General features: G+C 45.3%; 2 protein-coding genes across 2 annotated transcripts in view; one reads left to right on the top strand and one right to left on the bottom strand.

Annotated features, from left to right (window-relative positions):
- CCDC93 (CCC complex scaffolding subunit CCDC93) overlaps positions 1-1,948 on the top strand; it is a 47,779-nt gene extending 45,831 nt beyond the window's left edge. Inside the window, exons 22-23 of the mRNA XM_074145081.1 lie at positions 479-592; positions 1,834-1,948. Coding sequence (XP_074001182.1) covers positions 479-592; positions 1,834-1,887 — 168 coding nt within the window. The 3' untranslated portion in view covers positions 1,888-1,948. The remainder of the gene's footprint in view (positions 1-478; positions 593-1,833) is intronic.
- Positions 1,949-10,990: 9,042 nt separating this feature from the next.
- Positions 10,991-21,145, bottom strand: LOC141463262 (5-hydroxytryptamine receptor 5A-like). Its single transcript, XM_074145582.1, is given in 3 exon segments — positions 10,991-11,323; positions 20,169-21,078; positions 21,117-21,145. Coding segments are annotated over 3 exon segments (1,272 nt in total).
- Positions 21,146-23,217: the final 2,072 nt, after the last annotated feature.

Below are 23,217 nucleotides of genomic sequence, written 5' to 3'. Positions count from 1 at the left end.
TTGTTTGTCACAACTTTGGCACAAGGAGAGAAGAGATTTCTTTCGTGTGGGTGTTCAGCAAGTACAGCGTTGCACAGGAAGGCAAAGATGTCTACTGCCCTCCTCGTTTGATACAACTAACAGCCAACCAAAACAAGATCTCAGTGTTGCATCAAAAACCTTTCTCTTTTAACCTTTTGTTGTTGATGTTGTTAACTAGTTCCAATGGGTCAGCGTTCCCTGATCAAGATTCCTGGCTTGCAGAGATGTAAGCCTTAGCCGAATTCTGAATGCTGCCTGTAGTGCCACTGGTACCGAGACGTCAGCATGAGCTTTTTTTATTGTTTTTTTAAGAGCTGGCCTAAATGTTCATTTCATTTAAAGCCCAAGCCAGGGGTATCATTTATGAAGCATCTGTCTCCTATTGTCTATTATAGATAGTTGTTCCTGTTATGCCTTACACAGTGTACGGTCTCTTATCCTTCCTGTATACCAACAGATGGAAAAGAAGAAGCAAGAAAACAAAATGCGAAGGGACCAGTTGAATGACGAATACTTAGAGCTTCTAGAGAAACAGAGGCTTTACTTTAAAACAGTGAAAGAATTTAAAGAGGTAAGAACATTTTTGCTAATCTAAACTGGCAAGTGTTCAGTGACCCATTTTGTCTTGACTTGTGCATTAGTGTATGCACAAGAGTTCCTAACGTGATGCTCATCACACCATGTTCACCGTGTCTCTTGGTGGTTATCTCCACGTGATTCTTGGACTCAGAGTTTGATTCTGGAAATTCTTTTTTCACTGATAGACTAGCAGCCCTCTATGTACAGGGGAAGGATTAATTTGTTAATTAATTTGCAAGCTGTATATTTAGGTTTCCAGATGGAATCTCTTGAAGCTCTATGAGCAGTCAGGTATTGGAGCAAAGAGGGTTGTGGAAATCTGTGTGAATAAGGGATGGAATCCAGAGTCTCCGTAGTTATAAATACCTTTAGGAACCAGCCTTGTTTTCTAACCCCTGTGAAAGCCCTGTTTAACACTTGATTGCTTTAGCCTTTCCCGAGCTTTTCATCATAATGTGCTTGTGTTAACTGTTGTCTCCGTGATAATGAATGACAAAGTAGTGCTGCCAGGTTAAATTGTCATTTGGCTTCAGATGGTTGAGGAAAAACATCTTTCTATAATTTGCCCCGCTTTGTTCTGAGACAGTTCCTTCCAGTTCCAGTCAATGTGCTCTGGGAGAGTGACAGGGACTTTGCAGCTACTTTTCTGACATACGGAATTGTACGTCCTAGTTGCAGAACTTAAGTGGAAGTATTTTTTTATTTTTTCTGTGGAAGCATGAATAAGCCATTTTTCTTCCATTGCCTTGTGAGGGAACTTCTACTCAACCTTGCTCTCCTTAAAAATAAATGGCGCCATGGTTGTGGTGCTGCAAACAGGTGGTATGCACTTATGTAAATATATTTCTTGACCTGGAGTTGTTCCCTGAACACTGACTTTTTTTTTTTTTGCAAACTGAATTGTGAAGTTGCAGATCACCTAAAAGTAATCTCAATTTCAGATTTATTCAATTTATAAGTAAAAAGGTGGATTTGCTCTAGCTACTTGTAACAACTTCAGACGAATGGCCAAGCAGCATTCCTTTTGGCTTGAATGTCATAAAATTTAATGACTGTTACCATTGGAATAACATTAGGGATGAATCAGAATTATCTTCAGCTCATCATCCTGTCAGACTACTATGGATTTTGAAGATCTTTCAAAATAAAGGGTTTCAGTTTTGCTGATGTGTAGCTATAACTAGAAGAGTTAAGAGCAACTCCCCTCCTTACCTGTTTGCTTTCTGTTACCAGGAATGCCGTAAGAATGAAATGCTGCTCTCCAAGCTGAAAGCTAATTCTTCCTGAAGAACTCCAGCTGGTGAAGTTTAGAGATGATTGTTCAGTCCATTGGAATCTCTTTTGTGAGGTGACAGTTATAACTGCAATGTAGATATATATAGATATATATATATAAAAAATATATACACACAGCTGTAAAAGTCTGGGTTTTTTTCCAGTATGTATTCAGTTTTACTTCCTTCATCACATGGCTGTATTATTCATTATTGCCTCCACTACACAGTAAAGAGCTAACGCAGTACAGAAAAATAGAAATATTGTCTAATTTTATTTATTTGGGTTTGATTTTTTTTTTTTTCCACAGTAAGGACAACGGGGATGTTTTTTATTTGGGTTTTCACACTGAATTAGATTCTGGAATAAGTAAATATATACTGTGTAACGTGGCCAGGACCACAAGACAAGCACTTCAGAATACAGTGGTTTATAAATTCTGGCCAAAAAAGCCCACAGAGTGAGATTCTTGAAACTCTCTTCACCAGCTAATAACTTCACATTATTTTAATTTACACTTTAGCCATAGATAAGATTCCAAAGGATAAAAATTAATTTCTAATGGTTAAGACATGAGAAAATGGAAACTTACCTTGGATAATCCCTGGTGTAAAAATATAGATCTATATTTTTATAAAGTCTAGCTGTTGTATAAATTTCTTTGAAGTTTCATTTTTATATATAGAGAGTGTGCTTCTTAAATTAATAGCTTCAGGAAAAAACACCTTAATCACTAGGACCATCATGTTACCCCTGGCTGGGATGAAAATCAAAGTCTGTGTCACATGTAATATGGGAAGATAAAGATTCAGACCTTCTGTTCAAACGAACTGACGCTCACCTTCGAAGACAACAACCTGTTTACCCTGCTGAAGACTTGCCCTTGAAAGTTTAGAAATTTTGTGGAACACTTTCTGAAACATTTTTATATCTGTATATACAGTATTTTATAATTCAAACAGTTGCTTTTTGTACTTGACATCAGGATTTTGGATTGACTTCTTAATGCACGTCACATCTTCAGGAGAAGAAAACTCAACGTTCTTTTTTCCCCAGTAACACTGATGACAGTGCTGGTCGATTATTTCTATGGCAGCAAATATAAAATAAAGAATGTTTGGAATCCAGTGACCTTCTGCTATCGTGTTTTTAAGGTGGCACTTACTTTAGAAGCCTTAATGTGGTTTTGAATTACGAGTGTGTTAAAAGACGAATTGTGTCAATATTTATTCATAAGGATGTTTTCATGTGTCACAGCAATTGGTAACATTTTGTTTTCTTTTCCTGCTTTTTTTTTTTTTCCCCCCCTCTCGGTGAAGACAGTCCAGGTTCATCACACTACAATACCTGATTCCACTCCTTTTGAATACAACGGAAGGTTTGATATTAGCATGTGAATTTATGCAAACCCAGTAGCATTGAGAGCGGAGAAGTGTAGGCAATTGTTAAGCCTTGCAGAAGGAGATTGTTGATGTTGTGTCCAGGTGAACTGGAGTGAGCTGCCAGAACTGTGCTAGACCAGGTTCAATGTGATGGACCTTCTCAGAAGTGAGATGCTGGTTTTGTGACAACCTGAAACACTTTTCCTGTTCTTTCTGTTTTGTACTGAAGGAAAACTTTCTGCTGAGCCAGCCTGTACCTTTCTCCCCTGCGCTAGTTAGTGACTGAATATATACAGGCTGCTCCTCTTGTACCTATGCAAAAAGTCGCGTCTTCCCAGAGCGAGTGAAATAATGAAGGCAAAATCGCACTCCGAGTACCGTCAAAGAAGGAAAAAATTGCATTCAGAGTTCCTCCAAAGAAGGAAATTTTCACTGCAGATTTTCTCTAGTCAGCTTTGGTATTAGGAGACATTATTTATGTCTACGAACTTTGCCCTCTATAAAAACAACAATTCTTTTTCTTTCTAATTTGCAAATTGAATCATTCAACTTTGGCACCAAGATAAGCTGTTTGTAAATTCAAGCTGTGATGTATTTGCATACCATGCACTTCTACAGAAGTAACTTGAATGGCCATTTCAATTTGGGTTTTACGATTTTCATGAAAATTGCTTTAGTATCAAGGAAAATCTCCCAGGTAGGGTAAGTAATGAACTTACATGTAGAATAAATGATGTGATTATTTGTTCAGTATAACATTAAACTTCATGCTTACCTGGAACCTGGAAACTTCACCATGGAATATAAACCCATTAGATCCGTTGCTCTGGCTAGGAGCCAGCGATTCTGACTAAGATACAAATCTGGGGTTTGTGAAGATCCAGTTATTGCTCACAGAAAATCAATCAGAGTCCCGATTGGTTTGGACAAACCCAAATGAAAGAGGTGCTCCTACTCACAGCCAACTTCGTTCCTCCTCCTGCTTAACCTGCTGCCTGTCAGGCTTAGCCATTAGATCAGGCTGGCCCCAGGCAGTGCTGGTGTGGAGGAACGGGGATGTATCATGCCATGGCTGCTCGTGGGAAGGTGATTTTTGGGAACTGTCTCCAAGATGCTTTGACACTAGAAACATGACAATCCTACTAAACAGAAACAACTGAGTTAATTTTGGCTTCCAGTAAAACGCTGATGGCTCTTCGTCAAAGTGAAGGGCGGTATCAGGAGGTAACTTCTAAGCTGAGTTTTCAAAGAAAGGAGGGCAGTGCTTAAAGTGGTAATTTTCCTTTAAGTCAATTACCTTCAATCTGTATCGTGGCTTTGCTGGAGATTTAAGGGTCCTTTTTGCGTAATTGTTACATTCATTTTTAATGGCCACAGTTTGGTGACTGGAGCTGTGCAGCTGAGGCACTAAATTCTGAGAGTGTAGACACGTGTGTGCAAAGCATTATACAAACCTCCAGCAAGCAGAATCTCTCTTCATCTTCCATTTCAGCTGGTTGCAAGGGAGGAGCTAAGAGTTTCTCTGAATTTTGCCTCAGTGCTACTGGATTTCTTTGACTGTTTAAATAGAAAGATCTTGCCCTGAATTCATTTGGTGTTACCAGGCTTGTAAAATAACATTTACAGGAGTTGTAGCAAAACTTCTTTTTTTTTTTTTTTTTTTTCCATTTGACAGAGCCTGCTCAGAGCTTTAATTTGCATTTCAATAAACTTAGTTATTTTGATGTGCTGATGAATAAACTCCTGTAAACTAACTCTGCTCTTTGTTTCAGAAGCTGAGACAGCCTTTGAACTCCAGGCGTACGCTTACCTTTTAGACCGTGACAGCTTCCTTTTAAATGTAGTTCCACAAGTGCACTTGTAAAATAGCTGTTGAGAGTGAAATCAGTGACGTACACCTAATCCAAGCATGACAGAATCCAGTCTTTTTGTTACAGTATATCAAAATGAACGAAGCGCCGCACCAAGTCGCTACTCATCTGAATAAAAGAAAATCTTTGAAGGCAAGTTAAAACGAGAACAATTTTTTTTTTTTCTTACAGTTTCTTCTCCTCTTCATTTTATGAAAAATCTGCTTATTGAAGTGTGAAGTTAAGGTGTAGATCCCTGAACCAAACAGTATTTGATGGGGGAGAAATATATGATGTGCAAAAGCACTTCTCTGTGTGACAAAGCAGCACGTTGCACTCTTTATTCTCCAGAGACAGCCATGGTACAGGTATAGCCAGCCATACAGGACATAGCAAAACTGCTCAGATTCCTTTAGAAACATGAAATTAATTGCATGGGAGAAAGGGTATTACTTATTTTAGGTCCCACTTTGTATAGCTGCTGGAAACAGGCGCAACAGACAGCTGGAGGATTGTGCCACTACACCCACTGCCTTTGCTAAATTAGGCACGTAAGTAGGGCAGACGTACAAGGCGATACACAAATCTCGCCCGTTTTGGTGGTGGGTGACGTACACTTAGAGTCTTTTCTCTAAAAAAATTTGTGAACACAAGCCCATTTATTCATGTGATGCCTGCACAGCCCCGGCTGCTGCCTGCACCAGCTCAGCCAGCGGCCATCGGAGCTGCTCAGGCCGTGGTCCCCAGGGCTCGAGGTGGGTGCTGCCTCTTTGCCCAGCTCTTCAGGTGGGGTTGGTGGCTGCAGGGCAGGCAGCAGCGTCTTCCCATAATCTGCTGCTCGTACCTGGTGCCTTGGTGACTGTGGAGTAGACTGGGTTATGAGGTCACAGGGGGTTGTAAACACGTGTTCTCAGGGCCAAACCCTTCACGGCTTTTTTGCATCAATCTTCACGTAGGAATTGTTGGGAATTCTCATGTAAAATAGCTATTTAGATGGAGAGACTGAAGTATGGTTGAAAGATCAGGAACTCCTGGGTACAATAATAAATTTACCAAAGAGCTTTTGTTGTGGAAGCTGTAGGATGGACATGGGTCTCTCGGAGAGAGGAGCATTGAAAGTTATTAGTGTTTTCTGGTCGCATTCATCTGGGCTCCCCAGTTCAAGAAGGACAGGGAACTGATGGAGAGGGCACAGCAAAGGCCTACAAACAGGATTAGGGGCCTGGAGCTTCTCTCTTACGAGGAAAGGCTGAGGGACTTGGGTCTTTTTAGTCTGGAGATGAGAAGACTCTGGGGGGGGGGGGATCTGATCAATGCTTATGAATACTTAAAGGATGGGTGTCAAGAGGATGGGGCCAGTCTTTTTTCAGTGGTGCCCAGTGACAGGACAAGAGGAAATGGGCACAAACTTGTACATAAGAAATTCCATCTAAACATGAGGAGGAACTTCTTTCCTTTGAGGGTGGCAGAGCACTGGAACAGGCTGCCCAGAGAGGTGGTGGAGTCTCCGTCTCTGGAGACGTTCAAAACCCGCCTGGAGACGTTCCTGTGCAACCTGCTCTGGGTGGACCTGCTTTGGCAGGGGGGTTGGACTAGTTGATCTCCGGAGGTCCTTTCCAACCCCATATCATTCTGTAATTCTGTGATTTCTGCACAATCTGTGGATTCCAGGAGCACAACAAACCGAGGCCTTAATTTCAGTATAGCTGCAGCGTTCTCGGAGCCTTGCTGCAGGATACAGCAATGTCTTTCTGCTGAGCAGGGGTCTCCAGGAGCAGATTCACTGTCAGGAAATAACAGTAAAACTAGTAGTCTGCTGTGTACAAGCAGAGATGACTGGTGTAATCCAAACTGGCAACTTGTATTTGGGGAAATACATGACTGTAGGTCTAAGCCCTGCCAAATGATGTTTCTTTTGAATAGCTGATTTGATTTTGTTTTCTATCTGGATATTCAAGATACTGTCTTGTTTATCTTAGTTCACGTGGGAGTTGTATTTTCCATATCTTTTTTTGGTCCATCTGGAAGCCAAGGATCACAACACAGCAATAACATAAGAGCTAAACTAATGCTTGGAAGTGCCTGAAAGAGGAATGCTTACATGCCTGATTTTACTGTTCCCTCTTTTGTCAATTAAAATAAAGTTGCAAGTTTTAATAATGAGAGTAATTAATCACAGAAATAAGGTACCAAGGGAGGTAGAAAATTATCCACAGTTCCAGCTTTTTTTTAATCAAGGTTGATGACTCTCCAGCAGCGATGCTCCCATCGCACCATGACTGGGTTTGGCACACAAACACGTGGGCAACAGGCTGTGCTGGGGGACGGTGGTGCCTGTTCTGGCCTTAAGGAGGAAGCAGCATCCACCACGTTGGGCCATAACGCTGGGTAACGTGTTTCTTCCCCCCACACTAAGCTCAGATTCCACCTGATTAAAATCCAGGATTTTAAATCCTGAACGTGCGCCGCTGCTCTTCTAAATGCCAGACATGCACAGAGCTGGTGTGAGAAGCTGATTTTGTTAAGAGCTTTCTCAAACTGCACTGTAGTGAAGCGAAAACTCTGCTTTTTTCATGTCATCTCGGGTGAGCGTGAAGCCAGGCTGCTCCCAGCGGGAGCCTCTCCTTCTGCAACAACTCCCTGCCGTTGCAGATGCTTGGGCGGGCAGAGCACTGAAGTACTTCTTATCTTGAGAACGTCTCACGGTAAAATTACAGAGGCTCAGACTCACCTCTTACGGAAGCTAAATCCATCTCTGAGGAGGGGCAGAGCTATATTTTACACTATGTCAGTAGCCCTGCTACCAGCCCTCCAGCCAGCTGAAGATAGTCCTGCAGCACCTTCAGCATTTGCAGCAATACCAGTGCACGTGTTCAGCTACCCTGCACTGCCCAGTGCTCTTCCGGCCTTATGGTGTTTTCTCAAATTCCAGATGCCGAGTGACGGTAAAACGTACCTTCAAAATCTCCATTGCTTCTTGAAAGGGTTGCTGCACCAGAACCAGGGTCTGGGGTTCCTCCAGCAGCTGGTGCTTGCGGTTGGAACAAGTGTCGCTGCTGCTGCTGCGGGCACAGACTGTGATGTGCCTTAATGTCAGTGCAACAGGGTCACTGTGAGACCTGCTGCTGGTGACCGTCTGTCTCACCACCCGGATGGGCTGCAGGCACTAACATCTGCCCAAAGAGTGACTAGTGGAAGCTTCAGGAGTGGCCACATGCAGGAGATTTTCATGCTCTTCAACAACCAGCTTAAGATGACCTCTTTTCCTCCTTCCACATCACCCGTTTAGATTTTAAGGTTTCTAGAGTCATAGAATGACTGGTTAGAGTTGGAAGGGACCTTAAAGATCATCGAGTTCCAACCTCCCTGCCATGGGCAGGGACACCTCCCACTAGAGCAGGTTGCTCAAAGCCCAATCCAGCCTGGCCTTGAACACCTCCAGGGATGTGTTCAAGAGAGAACAGTGACTATCTTAGATGAAAAATTCCGTTCACTTAAAACATTCATTGATGGTTCTGAGTAAGGCCAGCAGGTTTCAGTAACTTTTAGACTCTCACGTGTCTTCCTTCTAGTGTAATTAAGCCTCCAAACACTAGTTTGAACGGTAGCTATTCCATATGCAGGCAAATTGACATTCACAAGGGAAATTTAACTTGGCATTTAAAAGTCTGAGCTGTTATCTAACAACTTTTTGAAATTCTAGGTTATCAACATTTCTTAATTCCCACTGAAAGCGAGAGGAGAAGCATCCTCTGCAGGTACATAAGATAGGGAGATGCCTGTGGCTGCAGACACAGCAGGTCACACTGGAATTTCACAGTACTGCAGGGTGTGAAGTACAGCAGTGCCTGATCTCAGCACGAGGCCAGGCGGTTCCCGTAAGGAACTGGAGGAACGTGTGCTTTGACAGCATTTATTAAAATCCCTTATTTAGAAAGGAGCTGGAACTTGCCTCGGTCCAAGTTGCCCTTGTACCTGAGGGTAAGCGTGAATTGACATCAGCAGGTACACAAACCGTGTTAGGCTACACTGCAATAAGCTCTGCTTTACAGTTAAGCAAGTACAGGCTGCATCATTTTTCTGTTTTTCAGAACACCTCTCCGACACGGCTGTTACGTACGTCAGTCCCCAGCTGCTGGAAACACTCCTTGCTGCCGGTGCCTCCGAGACTGCCAGGGAATCAAGGCTTTGGTAGGAGCTTCCCAGTCAGCACTGGTGTGGCTGCGATGCCCGTTAGCTGGGCAACAGCCAGAGATGAGGCTGAGCGGGATGCGCTGCAGGGAGCAAAAGATGCCAGTGGTGCATATTGCTGGACCCGTCATTCGTGACTTTCAGTCATTCTGTGCAGTTTCGTGGCATTTCCCTGAGGTTACGCTTCGAGTCAAAGGGTTGCTTAAGCAGCAGAAAACACAAAACTGGCAAAGGCAGTGTAAAAGGTTAAACCTCAGCTTCAGCAGCACCCATGATGTTTCCCAGCCCCATCAGGGCTACGGTGTTTCGCAGGTCCTAAAGAAGCTTTAGGATGGGATGGGAGAGGGTGCTGGGTCTCTATCAGTTAAAAACAGAACTACTCAAAGATACTGCCAGCATCCCCCCTCAGGGAAGGGGAAGAAGTAAAACTCCCTAGAAGAACAAATACAGGGCAGTAGGCATGGAAATTCTTACCTTTTAATTTATTTATGTATATATTATTGGGAAAAAAGTGTTTGTTAGATCTTGGAAAAACAACTTAAGGCTTGGTTTTGAGTCACTTTGCAGGTTTTGGAGTCGCTTAGACCCGATGGCATCAATGCCATCCTTAGAGCAGGAGAAAGTCGATGTACGCTGACAAATGGTGGAATTCACTCAGGTGGGGTACAGAGCACAACATTTATGATGCAAGGACCCCAGAGAGCGCGGTGGGGATACTCACCTACCACTGACAAGCAGCCACGTACGGCTCCCAGCATACCTAGCGATTGAATACAGCATGTTTGGTGTTTGGAACACAAACGCACGCTTAGTTTTATGGCAGCAGGAAATAATAACGTGTACAGTCCCCCTGCACTTGGAGGTATCAGTTCTGTCTACCTTGAGCTCACCTGGGTTTCAGAAAAGAGGGAGAGCCTGAGCCCTGCAGGGTAGAAGGCACAAGACAAGTGAACGCTGCCCTTGATCCTCCTCCTGTGCGAGCGGGTGCAAGCGCGTTACCGGTAGCTCTGAATGATTCTACACTTGGCTCTAAAATGTCACTTAACCCCAGGGGACACAACTGACCTGTATTTCACCAAGACCTCCCGTCAAGAACTGCTGCTCGCTAGAGAACACGCAGCCCTTCAATCATACCAGGGCGTGTTTTTGAGCTGCTTAGTCATCCATTTTAATTTCACAGGAATGCAACAACTGATTGAATACAGCATGTTTATTCCCTCCTCTCCAAATAAATCTCAAAAATGAAGCCAGCAGCCTGCCCATATCATAAACATTTCAGTATTGCTCAATTAGCAGTTCCCCCCAGTGCCTTTGCTAATGATGAGCGAGCTACAGAATGGCACCTGTAGCTGGTTAGATGAGATCAGTCTGGTTAGGTTTGACAGTCACGGTATTAGACACACACAGTGCTTTGCTTCCAGACCTTAACAGGTGTGGATCCGAAGAGCAGACAGGAGGTATTCACTGCTTCGACCTTCTTTGCCCAACCCTGGAGCATCATATACATATTTCCAAGGGGGAATGGTAAACTGTCAGTAGGTTTATATTCAAGCATCTTCCATCTTCTTCATTGCTCCTAAATCCTTTTAAGTAGCTCTAGCGCATGAAAACTGTACATACCGCAGGCACATCTCCCTCAAGAAACCTCTGTATTATGCAAGAAAGGAATGATTTTCTCCTCTGTGTCCTCTTTTATCTCTGCTTTACAAAAAGGTTCTTGAAGGCGTTGTTGTAATTTTTGTTAAATGCTGTATATATGAGAGGATTAAAGAAAGAGTTGGAGTAGCCAAGCCAAAGAAAGATGCTTTTCCAGATGGGTGGGATGTTGCAGGAACAGAGAGGACTTATTAATTCTGTGATGAAGAAAGGGATCCAGCACAGTACAAAAACTCCAATTAAGATGCCAACCATCAGAGCTGCCTTTTTCTCTTTCTGTTCTCTCCATGTTTCTCCATCTGTCTGGAAAGTGATAGCTGCATGACGAGCTGTAAACACCATCTGTGGTTCATGCGAAGCTTCCTTCACCTCAAAACAAAAGCAAACATGGATTTTTACCAAGACAATTTGTTTGAGTGAAGTATTACTTTTAAATGACAGCACGACATCTGTGCACCTACAACAAAAGGCCCCAACTCCGTTCCTTCCAGGCTAAAAGAAAGAAAATGCCCCAGAGTGCCAAAATTGCCAGACTTCTCATTATGTTGGAAAAGCTGCTGAGTGCGACTAAAAAACAAAATTAAATAAAGAGTAACTGATGCCATGTGTGTTGTAGGCATTCTATTTCAGTTTATTTTATTTTATTGGATGCCTTGATACCTAGTGGGAAATCAGGTTGTTGAGGAAGGCTAACAAAGGCATGTGCCTCTGCCTATCCCTAAATTAGACTCTCCTCTGCTGCTACGTGACCTTTAGGGCTCCACAGGCCTGCATCGTAAATTCATTTCATTCCACTGCAGGCCCTTTGGGTCATCTCCCTAAGGCGTTAGGGAGGGACCTGCAGCAAACGCCTTGTCTTTAGACGATAAGATATTTTCTTCAGCCTAACTGCCTGGATACAGAGCTCAAAATCCCATCCCAGGTGGGTGCAGGAGCTTGGCACTACCACTTGTTCAGCAGAAGGGACAGAGCACATCCCAAAAACCTCAGCTGAATCTACAGGAATATTTTTCCATGAGAACCATTTTTAACAAAATAATGGGATTTCAATTAAAAGAAAGTTTTAAGAAATGCATCTGATCTTTGGAAAATGCTGATACTTCATCACCCTCCCAAAATCTTAAATGCCTGAAATAAAACTGAATACTTTGGAAATATTTCAGTAGTAAGTAAACCCATCAAGTAGAGTCCCTTATGAAAGACAGAACTTGGATGCCTTCTGCTCTTCTTTGACACTCATCACAGGCACTTCTCCCTCCTGGAGAGGGACAGAGCTGCATATCACACCAGGTGCAGCCTGGTCACAGTGCCAACACAGTATATGAAATGGGAGCATAAGGACGCACCTGAACGTGACGTACCCTCAGGCACTGCGCCACCATTTTCAATTAGCTTATAAAATACTCTGGTAGTGATCAAAGAAAAGCTTTCCTGGAGAAGCAGCATTTTCTGGTCCTCATTTTCTCTCTTCTGTCACCTGTCTTCTTTTATTTCACTCAGATCTACTTGGTATTCTCACAAAAAGTCCTCCGTTGCCAGAAAACCATCATTTCAATCAGCCTTCAGTTTAAGCTCCAGCTTCAACAGAAGTTACACAAGAGAGGGGAAACCGTCAGCTACTCCAGTGAGTACAACACGGTGCCCCGGACAGCAGCCAGACTGTGGCACAAGTTATTAATGTGCTTAGAGGCTATCCAGAAAAAGATACTCCCTTGTGATTTTAATCTGAAGATTAAAGTATCTGCGAGCTTAAAGTTCTAGGCACTATGAACGGTGCAGTAAAATAAACCGTTTAAGGATGCAACCCGAGGATCTAAAATTTGCCTACGTGATAATTCACAGGCACGGCAAGACTTTGACACCGCTCCAAAGATGGGTTGTTGTTAAATTAGCTGCATGTTCCACATGCGCGTGCCACCTTTGTGCGAGCTTTCTAATAGATGGAGGGCCTCTACTTAATATGAGCAGAGCAGCTCGGAGAGGGAAGCACTGGCAATGGCCGGACAATCACTCTTCAAGATGGATATCCCTGTCTTCCCCCTCAGACGTGAGACATGGCTGCAGAATGTAAGAGCAGCAGATTATGGGTGCAGGCAAATAATGGAGGAAAATGAAAATCACATCTGTCCTGACAATTAAAATGGGACACCCCTCATGTAGCAAGGATCACACCATTTGTCTGCAGAAGGACTTGCTCTGCACATCCTTAATCACACTCTGCAAAAAGGGATGAATGGATGACATGAGGACAAATTTGTGACAAGCAACCCTGAAAGATTACGTCTTAGCCCTGAGGAATAGCTACATAAGAATGCCTCTTGGGATGAGCCATACAAAGGACTTTGTCACTAGCATCGGGCACAGTCTGGTACTATATTTAACCTTCAACTCTCACTCAAAAGACAGAGCTTGCAGTGTGCCACCATCAAATCAGGGCCTTTTCAACACTTCGGGTTTTAGAAGGCTTGTGACTGAACTGCAGAATTTACTAGTAGAGACTTTTTTATCACTTAATTTCATATTGTGAGAAAAAGTTATTTGAATTATTTTGATAGAAGACACCACAGTCCTCAGGTATTTTCCCTAAGGAACCATGCATTTACAGCGTGGTCAAGCTCCTACTGAAATCAGAGAAGTTTCCGCAAACTCCACTGGTTGTTAGATCAGGCCTCTGAATACTAAGCAGCAAGTAAAATAGATCATGGTATTTTTTTGTAAATTACAAGACAGCAGTTGTCTTCCTGTCAACGTAATTTCTACTTCCTCTGTTGTCACAGCTGATTTTTCAATTATTTTTTGACTAGTTCTGCCTGGGGCTTCTGAATAATGTTGTAATAACAGTAATAATAATAACAGTGCAAATAGCCTGGCACGCTTGGAAAAATAACGGGATCTCTCATGGAACTTTCCATTAAGTAAACTGTACATATCCCTGGCAGAGTGGAGATATTTTCCTTCAATTTTCCATAAGAAATCCTTTTGAAAGGATGTTCCTTGAAAAGGTAAGTAGTGTCCCTGCTCAGGAAGGTCCTTCAGCCTGTGCCTTCAACAGGACTCATACAAGCATTTAAACCTTGGAAGCTGTATGAAAGCTCAGCTTTCCGTGATCATCAGTGTCTAATGCTCACCCCGTACGTGACTTCCAGCTGACCAGCCGCACACGACCCTCGCTCAGTTGGCTCTCCACCAGGCTCACCCGCCACCACACCAGCCTCTCGGGCATTCCCGGCAAGGGGTACCGTTCCAAGGGCCACCCCCCCCGCTGTGAGTGCTGCCACTTGGCAGGCTGGGATCCACTGGCCAGCTGCTCCTGGCTTGTACTGTCACAAAAGGGACCAGACTTTACCGAGGGTTTCTGTTGAGGCCCTGTGCTCAATGCTCCTGTGCTCAATGACCCTGTAAATGCGTCAGCTTTGCGGTACTGTGCTCCCTCTCTGCCTGGTCACCGTACACACCTGCTACAGGACTGCCAGCAGCTCATCCCTGCCGTGGGGGCTGATTCATCAGGGGACAAGTCCACTAGATTTTTAAAGTTAAACACGGATATAATCTGAAGTGCTGTTCATATCGGATAATATGTATCAGAGCATATGGCAAAGCTGGGGAAGTCCAACCTTTCATTATAACTTCAAGTTTTTTGATTTTATTGCTGTCTCTATGATTTGCTGCAGGCCTGATTCATCTCCCTGGCCTGGCTGGTGCAAGATTATCCTTGCTACAACTATCGGCCCCCCAAGATTATGTTGTCAAGGCTGTTTGTTATAAGCCAACGCACACGAGGTACATGGAAAGTAAATTAGTTCACTGTAGGGAAACGCTGTTGGGGCACACAGCGCTGGCGGGGGAACCATGCTACAGGATCTCCCCCTTATGCAGGCATGGGGTAATCCACTGAGATTTGGCATTTTCTGAACAGGAGCGCAAGCCAAGAAGATTATGTAGCTGCTTTCCAGCCTTCTCAGTTGTGATGTTCCTGAACTAAACACAGCTCTGACTATACCGAATCTGCGGTTTCCAGTGCCAGCCCTGGAGGCTTTGCATGACTCCAATTTCTAAGCTAAGTCACAATACCTGACCATTATCCCTGTGCCACATGGAAGAAAGGACAAGCCCAATATAAAACTTTTCACGCTATTTTGGGCCTGCTGATCAGCGCTAACAAACAGGCTCTGATGGGGAAAAAGGTGGTCACAGACTGTAAATTAAAGCAATCCATGAAGATGTCCCAGTTCATACTGGGGACATCTCTCACATATGACCATCTCTGCACGGTGTTGAACGCTGTTCTCGCCCAGTGGCTGGCAGCACACTAAGCCCTGGGCAGAGATTTCCTTCCCTCCACCCAGGTTCTGCTGCAGGAGCAGTAGGGGAAAATGCTGGTATGAAAGGACTGCTACTCTGAGGCCAGAATTCAGTTCTAAATTCATGAAATTTCCAGGACAACAGGCTCTGCGAAGTGCAGAGATGACCTCTTTGCAGTGAGAGCGTCATAAAGAGAGTTAAATGAAGGAAAAGAGCTCTCAAGTACAAATTCTTCCAGAGACATAAAGGAGTTTGGTTTTAGTTTCAGAATTCATTCTTCTGTACGTTGATCAGCAGCTACAGTTCAATGCCACCTCTGTTGTTTGTCTATTCCCAGTACATTCCTACTGCTGAATAGCTGTATGCTCCTAGAGCTGTATGTTCCCAATTCCTGTGTTCCTAGAAGCATTATTAAAAATATGCCACCAAGGAGATTCTGATGAAATCCCTTGATCTAAAATGTCCCTTAGAGCTTTAATGATTGCTGTTACTGGTCCTTCATGGCAGGTACTGTTTGTGCGTTTGTAATATGCCTCCAGGCTCTGCAATAACTTCTGATTTAAACAACAGTAAAGATGATAAACATCAATTAAATCTGGCTTACTACCACAAATCCAGAGTTTTGCCTATTACAGTGTGATTCAGCAAAGAAAAAGATCATCGTTTCCTCAGTGCAGGTTTGGCACGCTTCTTGCTCTTTAAACAAGGACATGAGAAACTGAAATGCGCAACTAAGGATCAAAACATAGGAATGTCTGCGCTTTCTTGGATGCTCCACCGATACGACACATAGTACATTTGACAGGGAGAAGAATACCTGCTTTCTTTCACAGGATTTTCTTCTTCTGTAGGCAGGAATAGCTCTGCATTTCTCCCAGGAAATCGCTAGCCACTCCACTCAGCTTCCTGCCTCATCTTTCTCCTATCGGACATCTGTTGCCACTCTTCTGGACGGTTGCACTTTGTTTCCTGACCCACCTCTTCTACTTGCACAGTCAGAGGCAGAAATACGAAACAGAAGGCCTGCAACTCCTTCAGAGAAAAGGAGAATCCATTTTCTCTCCCATGCTGTCCTCACTGGTTTCCTGGGTTGGAGAGACTGCACGGGCCAAGGCGCAAACCAACACTGCACCATTGGAGCTCTGGGGCCCGATACTACCTAAGTAGTGGGAAGCTCTCTCACAAAACTGATAAGGTTTGGATCAGGCCTAATTACTCATACCCTGACTATACGAGGAACTTTAAGAGTGGAAAAAGAAAAAAAAAAAAAAAAACACAACACAAAACCAACCATCAACAGAACTTGATTTCTAACTCCTCACATCGAAATTTAATCCTGCCCCGCAATTGCCACACGTAAGTAAACCTGACATTCAGATTCTGCCATCCTTGTTCTTGCTGGCCAAAACCTACGCTACAAGTGACTTCATGGATTTAAAAGGGCCCTAAACAGCAGTTATCTCCTGTTTTTCAGGCAGTCTCACTTATTTCAATTGGACTACTTACAGAGAGAATTATTACCTACTGTCAACAAGGTGTGACAGAGTATAGTTGTCAGTGTCAGTGATGGTGTGTCACTGGTTTTTTTTATGACTCACTCTTTAAAGAGTTTCATTATTAGCAACATAATTCTAAAAGCACCAGCCTAATTTAGGGTCCCAATTCTGCATTTTTTTTGTTCCAAGGGAAAGTAAGAAACAAACTCTCATTAAAACCAGAAGTACTTCAGATGTTTCACGTCCATCCCCCTCACTTTAATTTTTTTCAAATACTTCAAAAAGTGTTTTTCAAAAATACAATTTTAACCAAAAATGACTCAAAGTAGTTATTTTGTAACTATTCTATTCTGCACCTCTATAAGAGTATAGAAACATATGTATGCCAACTCTCAGCTCTGAGACAACTGCCCTTTCTCTGCATATGTATGCATATATAGACATATATATGTGTGTATATATATGTACATATATTACATACATATATATAATATATATACATATACACACAGAGGCAACCTGCAAAGCACTTGGGCACCTGGCTCTGTTGGCCGAAACGCACTGTGCAAAAACATGAAGGTATCATCATAATTGCTCCACGCGGTGCAGCCGTTTCTTCCTCTGGCACGTGAGAACAATAATCTTAAATACTTCCCTCGTTCAATTCACTTTCTAGAATTAACCAGCTACACTGCCGAGTATACCTCAGGCCACAGTCCCAACTCCGGGCTACCTGACAGCTAATTCCTGAGTGCAACACACACGTCTCTCCCAGCCCGGGAAGCGCTGCCAGCCTTTGGCATCAGCTGCTGAAATTCCCTCTAATGTTTTTTAGATCAACCAGAGCAGGGCAACTCGGGGTGAGAACTGATATAGATGCAGAGGGCACTTCACAGCCAGAGTAACAGTGACAAAAGAAAGATGCTGGAAGGGTGAGCATTCCCAGAGAAGGAAGGGACGAAAGAAAGTAGAGGTAGGAGAGACATTAAGGGAGAAAGAAATGTAAAATTAGAGTGGATGGGCAAAACGAGAAGTGGGACAGGATTTGCCCCATCAGAGAAAAGGACAGAGCTGATGCTGACAGCCTAATGACCCCTGCATGCAGAGAAGCAAAGCTGGATTATCTCACCAGGTTTGCCACATTCCCTGGCAATGTTACCTTTGTGTTTGCATGTTAAAAAAATGGGTTTTCCCAAAGGAACAGTATTGATGTGTTTGAAGGTTCTTCTCCTGAATTCCCTGGGGAACTGCTGCTGTTCCTGTGGACGTGATGGAACCCGCTCCTATAAGCTTAAGTGAGATCAGGATAAAATTTTGTGAATAAGTCTCAGTCTCTTAACTTAGAGAGAAAACTAATAAATGCATCCTGAATGCCACCAGCTCCCTTGATCCACAGGTTCATCTCACGTACTTGTGTGCAGCTGGGCATGATGATGTAAAATGTGATGAGTCAAGTTTTGCATGTGAATCACAAAAGTCGTCTTATTTAAGTTAGCAAATGAAGCTGCTGGGACAATGGGGAAGGTTGGCGCTATACACCAATTGCAGATTTAAGAATCACTATTATAAAAGAAGAACTTAATATGTCAATCAGTGCCAATACGAGAAAGATGAAGAACTACTGGCTTGAGCATTTGCTGGTATTGCAATAACAGCTATAATGGCTACCCCTCCAAAATGGCTATTAGCTCGAGCTGACAGGCACTCTTTTATCAGTATAACCTAAACCAGCTCCCAGACACTGCATCAGCAAAAAGCACTTACCTGCCAGCCTGGCTGTGCCCACGCAAGGGCTTTTGCAGACAGAACTATGACAATTAAGAGACACCCGATTTTGTGTTAAAACTGACATAAGCAACAACAGGCTAAAGCTGAAGCAGCAATGCCTCAGCTTCATTTAGCTTCCCAGAATTTTAGATCCCCAACAACTAGTCCTGCATGAGTATGTAATATAGAGCACGCAAACCCACTGCAAATATTCAGTTAGCTCTCATGCTTGGAAAGATTATACATTAACTCCAAGCAATACATTCATCATACTTAAAAGAACTTGGAAAGAAATTTGGTGCAAACAAGGGGATGAAGGCCATAGGGAAAAAAAAAAGAATGCCACTAGAGGGGACATTCTCATCTTTTCTAACACGTTTTCTGCTTTTGCATAGAAGACAGCTTCATAAATCAATTTATATTAAAAACATCTTCAGGACATTAGGATCCAAGTGTGCAAGTCTGACTGCATATAACTGCCAGTCCTGTCGCCTCTTGCTAGAATCGGGACACAACTTTCAGACTTTTATTCATGACCATAATAAACCATTTCCTACCATGACTCCAAATCAAAGTTAGAGGGATTTAGCAGAGGAGTGAGGCTCTGCAGGATTAGCCCAAATTGAACAGAAACGTTCCATGTCTTTCTAGGTATCTATCTCTAACCTGCACACAGCTCATCTTTTGTTAATGGGAAGGGACTGAACTCAGCAAGCGCAACACACAACCACAAAAATGTACTATAAAGAAGCAGTTCCTCCACAGTCAGGAGTGAAAGTAAGGGTATGTGACAGAAAGCAGAAGGAGTTTACAGAGAGCGCTACCGGGCACCTCGGCGACTTAGCATGGGTGACAGCGTTGTCATCCAGAGACCCTGACGTAACAGGACACAACGGGCTGACCCCAACCCTTTAACAGGGACACAGTTTTCCTGTTAGCTAACTGCATTCCTAAAATGAATAACAACTCCCACCTGACTTTGCAGGGCTTTGCAGGATTACAGGCAATGCTTGGGATAAGGAGGAGGAGGACATGATTTTTAACACAGCTGGTAATTTTAAAATAGAAACCATTCATTGCTCGTTACTTCAATACTATGCAGTGAGCATATGTTCCCAGCATTCAAGGTAAAACAGCACAAGCACATAAACAAAGTGTATAATTTCCTTGTTAAAATCTATTCAGACACCAATAGATCCCACACAAAGTCCCTGCTGGCAGATAAATGTGCGTGCGTTTACTCTATACGCAACCTAGGGATCTGTTTATGTCTTTGTTTACCCCAGCAACACTGTAAAAAAGTAAAGAGAAAAAACACCCAAGGAATCCTAAATTCAGACTAAAGAGATGATTTTTAAATGGCTCTCCAGACTGGCAGTGACTGCACATGTCACTGACTCCTACAGCACACTTAAGAAAAGAATGAGAATGAAACTCTTCTCCAAGAGTGGCACTTTTTGACTGGCTAATTACGGCTCACACCTAGTCTGTAACACAGCTAAATTCTCACGAGAGCCCCAGGGCACGTCTCGGTCTTCTCACTTGCCGAAACCACCAACGCCGGTGTGGTGGCTGGGAGCAGAGGAGAAGCAGGAGCACAGGTGCCCAGGGCAGGCAGCGGGGGATCTCCTCCCTGTCCCCACCCTTACCTGGGGAGCCTCGGGCAGGGGCACCACTGCGTTCCTCCTGCGGCTCCCCATGCGGAACTTGGCCGCCTTGTAGATCTTCCAGTAGACGAAGAGCACCACGCAGAGGGGCAGGTAGAAAGCCCCGCCGGTGGAGACGATGGTGTAGGAGGGCTCCTGGCTGACCTGGCAGCGTTCCTGCTCAGGGCTGTAGGTCTCCCCCCAGCCGAAGAGGGGGGCAAGAGAAATGGCGGCGGAGAGTGCCCAGGTGAGAGCGATCATGACGTTGGAGATGCGGCGGCGGGTGAGCAACGTGTACTCCAGGTGGCGGGTGATGGACCAGTAGCGGTCCAGGGCGATGGCGGTGACGTTCCAGATGCTGGCCGTGCAGCACAGCACATCGAAGCAGACCCACACGAGGCATAGCTCCCGGCCCAGCCGCCAACGCCGCCCAGCTGACAGCTCCTTCACCAAGCTCAGCGGCATCACCAGGGCTGCCACCAGCACATCCGACACCGCCGTGGAGGCCACGAGGTTGTGGGGCACCCGGTGGAAAGCCTTCACTCGCAGGATGGTCGCTAACACCAGCAGGTTCCAGAGAAAGGTGGCCACAGTCAGGAGCACCAGCAGGGTCAGGATGAGGATGGTGAAGATGGAGAAGGGCTCACGGCCCCTCCACGCACTGCTGCCCTCCAGCGCGGAGGCAGCCGAGGAGGAGTTGGCATCCACGTTGGCCGACGAGGTGTTGGCACCCATGTTGGCCTGACACTGTCCCCGTGGGGTGCAGGGGCTCAGGGTCTCCGCCATGCCCGGGACAGGAGCTCAGCCCCTCACTACTCCCGCACACCAGCACTCTCCCCCTTCCCGGCCCCGCTGCCGGCGAGCAGGAGCCCACGCCGGGCTTCCCTCAGCGGCTGGTCGCCACCGCAGCCCGCTCCACCCCCCGCCGCGGCGCCGCCGGCCACCCGCCGCCGCCCGGGCCCGCCGCTCCTCACGCCCATAACCGGGCGGCTGCGGCGGCGACCAGGGACCGCGGCGAGGGGCAGGCACGGGGAGGGCGGCACCGCCGCTCCCGCCCCGCCCCGGCGGCCGCCTCGGGGGCGGTGGCGGAGCCCCTCCGCGGCGGCCGGACCGCGCCGGTGTGGGGAGAGGCGCCGCTTCTGCCGGCTTCTCCTGACGGCTCCCCTGAGGCGGCGAGGCATCCCCTTCTCCTGACGGCTCCCCTGAGGCGGCGGGGCATCCCCTTCTCCTCACGGCCCACCCTGAGGCAGCGGAGTCCCCGCTTCTCACCGCACCCCTGCGGTGGCGGGACGCCCCGTTCCCCTCGCTGCCCCCCTGAGGCGGCGGGACGCCCCTTTCCCCTCACGCTTCCCCCTGAGGCGGCGGGACGCCCCTTTCCCCTCACGCTTCCCCCTGAGGCGGCGGGGCGTCCCTTTCCCCTCGCGGTCCCCCTGAGGCGGCGGGGCGTCCCTTTCCCCTCACGGCCCCCGCCCGCCATGTTCTCCCCTCAGCGCCGCGGCCGGAGCGTCACCTCGCCGCCGGTTGCCTGCATCCACCGCTGCCTGCAAGGTTGGTGAGGGTTTTAGTACCGGACAGGAGGTTATTTCTAGGCTGCAGTATTTAAATGGGAATTTCTCGACTTAGAAAAAAACACCCCCAAACTCGGAAGCTCTCTTAAATTTTTTAAGTGGCTGGAACAATCTCTATCTTCGCGGCTGTTTCGGAGCAGGTTCATGGCACGGTTTTTTTTACTAAGAGCACTCGCCCAGCCTCTGAAAATGCGCCCTTCTCCAAGCCCTTTCCAGTAACAACCCTCAAAATCAAGATGTTTCAAAAATAATTTTAAACTTGTTACACAACCTCTTTTAAAGCCTGTAATAGATGTTAATAGGGTGGTACACATAAAGGAGGTGGCAGTGATGAGCTTTGTCACCTCCCGACTAATAAATGGTGACAAGTAGTGACAGGATCATATAGCATCCTCGGTATCACAGAATATTTTTGGTTGGGTGGGACCTTTTGAGATCATGGAGTCCAACCAAAAAAAAAACCAAAAAAAACCCCACCAAAACAAAAACAAAACAAAAAAACCCCCAAAAACAAAAATCCCAGAACACCAAACACCAAAACCAAACCAAAACAAACGCCCACAACCACACCCCACCCCACCCACAAACAGACACAAACCAACAGTCTCGGACACTAGAGCATGCCCTGAAGTGCCATGTCTACACGTTTCTTAAATACCTCCAGGGATGGCGATTCCACCACCTCCCTGGGCAGGCTGTTCCAGTGCCTGACCACCCTCTCAGCAAAGTAATTCTTCCTAAAGAATTATATCTAAGGTGCGTTTAAGGTATTATATCTAAGGTCTTTGGGAGGTATCCTTTATCCTAGCCTACCATCCGTAAAGGACCAGTATTTCCACCTCCTTTGTTTCCCCTTAGTCTGTTACCTGGACAATTTCAGTGGGAGTTACTGGACAGAACACAGGCTCTTTTCCCTTACCAGGTCATATGGTGCTACTGAGAGATCTCCAAAGAACTCTCTTTGGAGTTTGAAGTTGTTGAGGTCAGTGAAGAAGAAAAGATCAAAGAAGGTCAGTGAAATTTGGAATCAGAATGGTTTGGGTTGGAAGGAACCTTAAAGATCATCTAGTTCCAACCCCCCTGCCATGGGCAGGGGCACCTCCCAGTAGACCAAAGTTACTCAAAGCCCTGTCGAATCTGGCCTTGAATGCTTCCAGGGATGGGACATCCACAACAGCAGCACACTTACCATCACAGACTGTAAAGGGGCAGAGTTCAGGGACAGGAAATTCATTGCTCGTTTTTGAGGCAGAGGAGTATTTTCTGGGTCAGAGTAGTCCCGTCTAAATGAACGATCTTCAGATCAATATTCTTCACTTGCATTCACGTTCACTGAAGGAACAGCACCATCTGACAAAACAGAAACCTCTCACAGCACCACTATGTTACCCACAGCAAGCAGGGTCCAGCTTGCCTTACTTAGGGGTCCCAACTTCAAAAGCTGAGACAATGATGAAATGTTACAGAAATGAAAGACAATGACT

The sequence above is a fragment of the Numenius arquata genome, chromosome 3 (assembly GCF_964106895.1).
Source record: "Numenius arquata chromosome 3, bNumArq3.hap1.1, whole genome shotgun sequence".
In the NCBI taxonomy this organism is placed as follows: Eukaryota; Metazoa; Chordata; class Aves; order Charadriiformes; family Scolopacidae; genus Numenius; species Numenius arquata.
The sequence above is the reverse complement of the archived record's forward strand: the minus strand, read 5'-3'. Positions and strand labels throughout refer to the sequence as shown.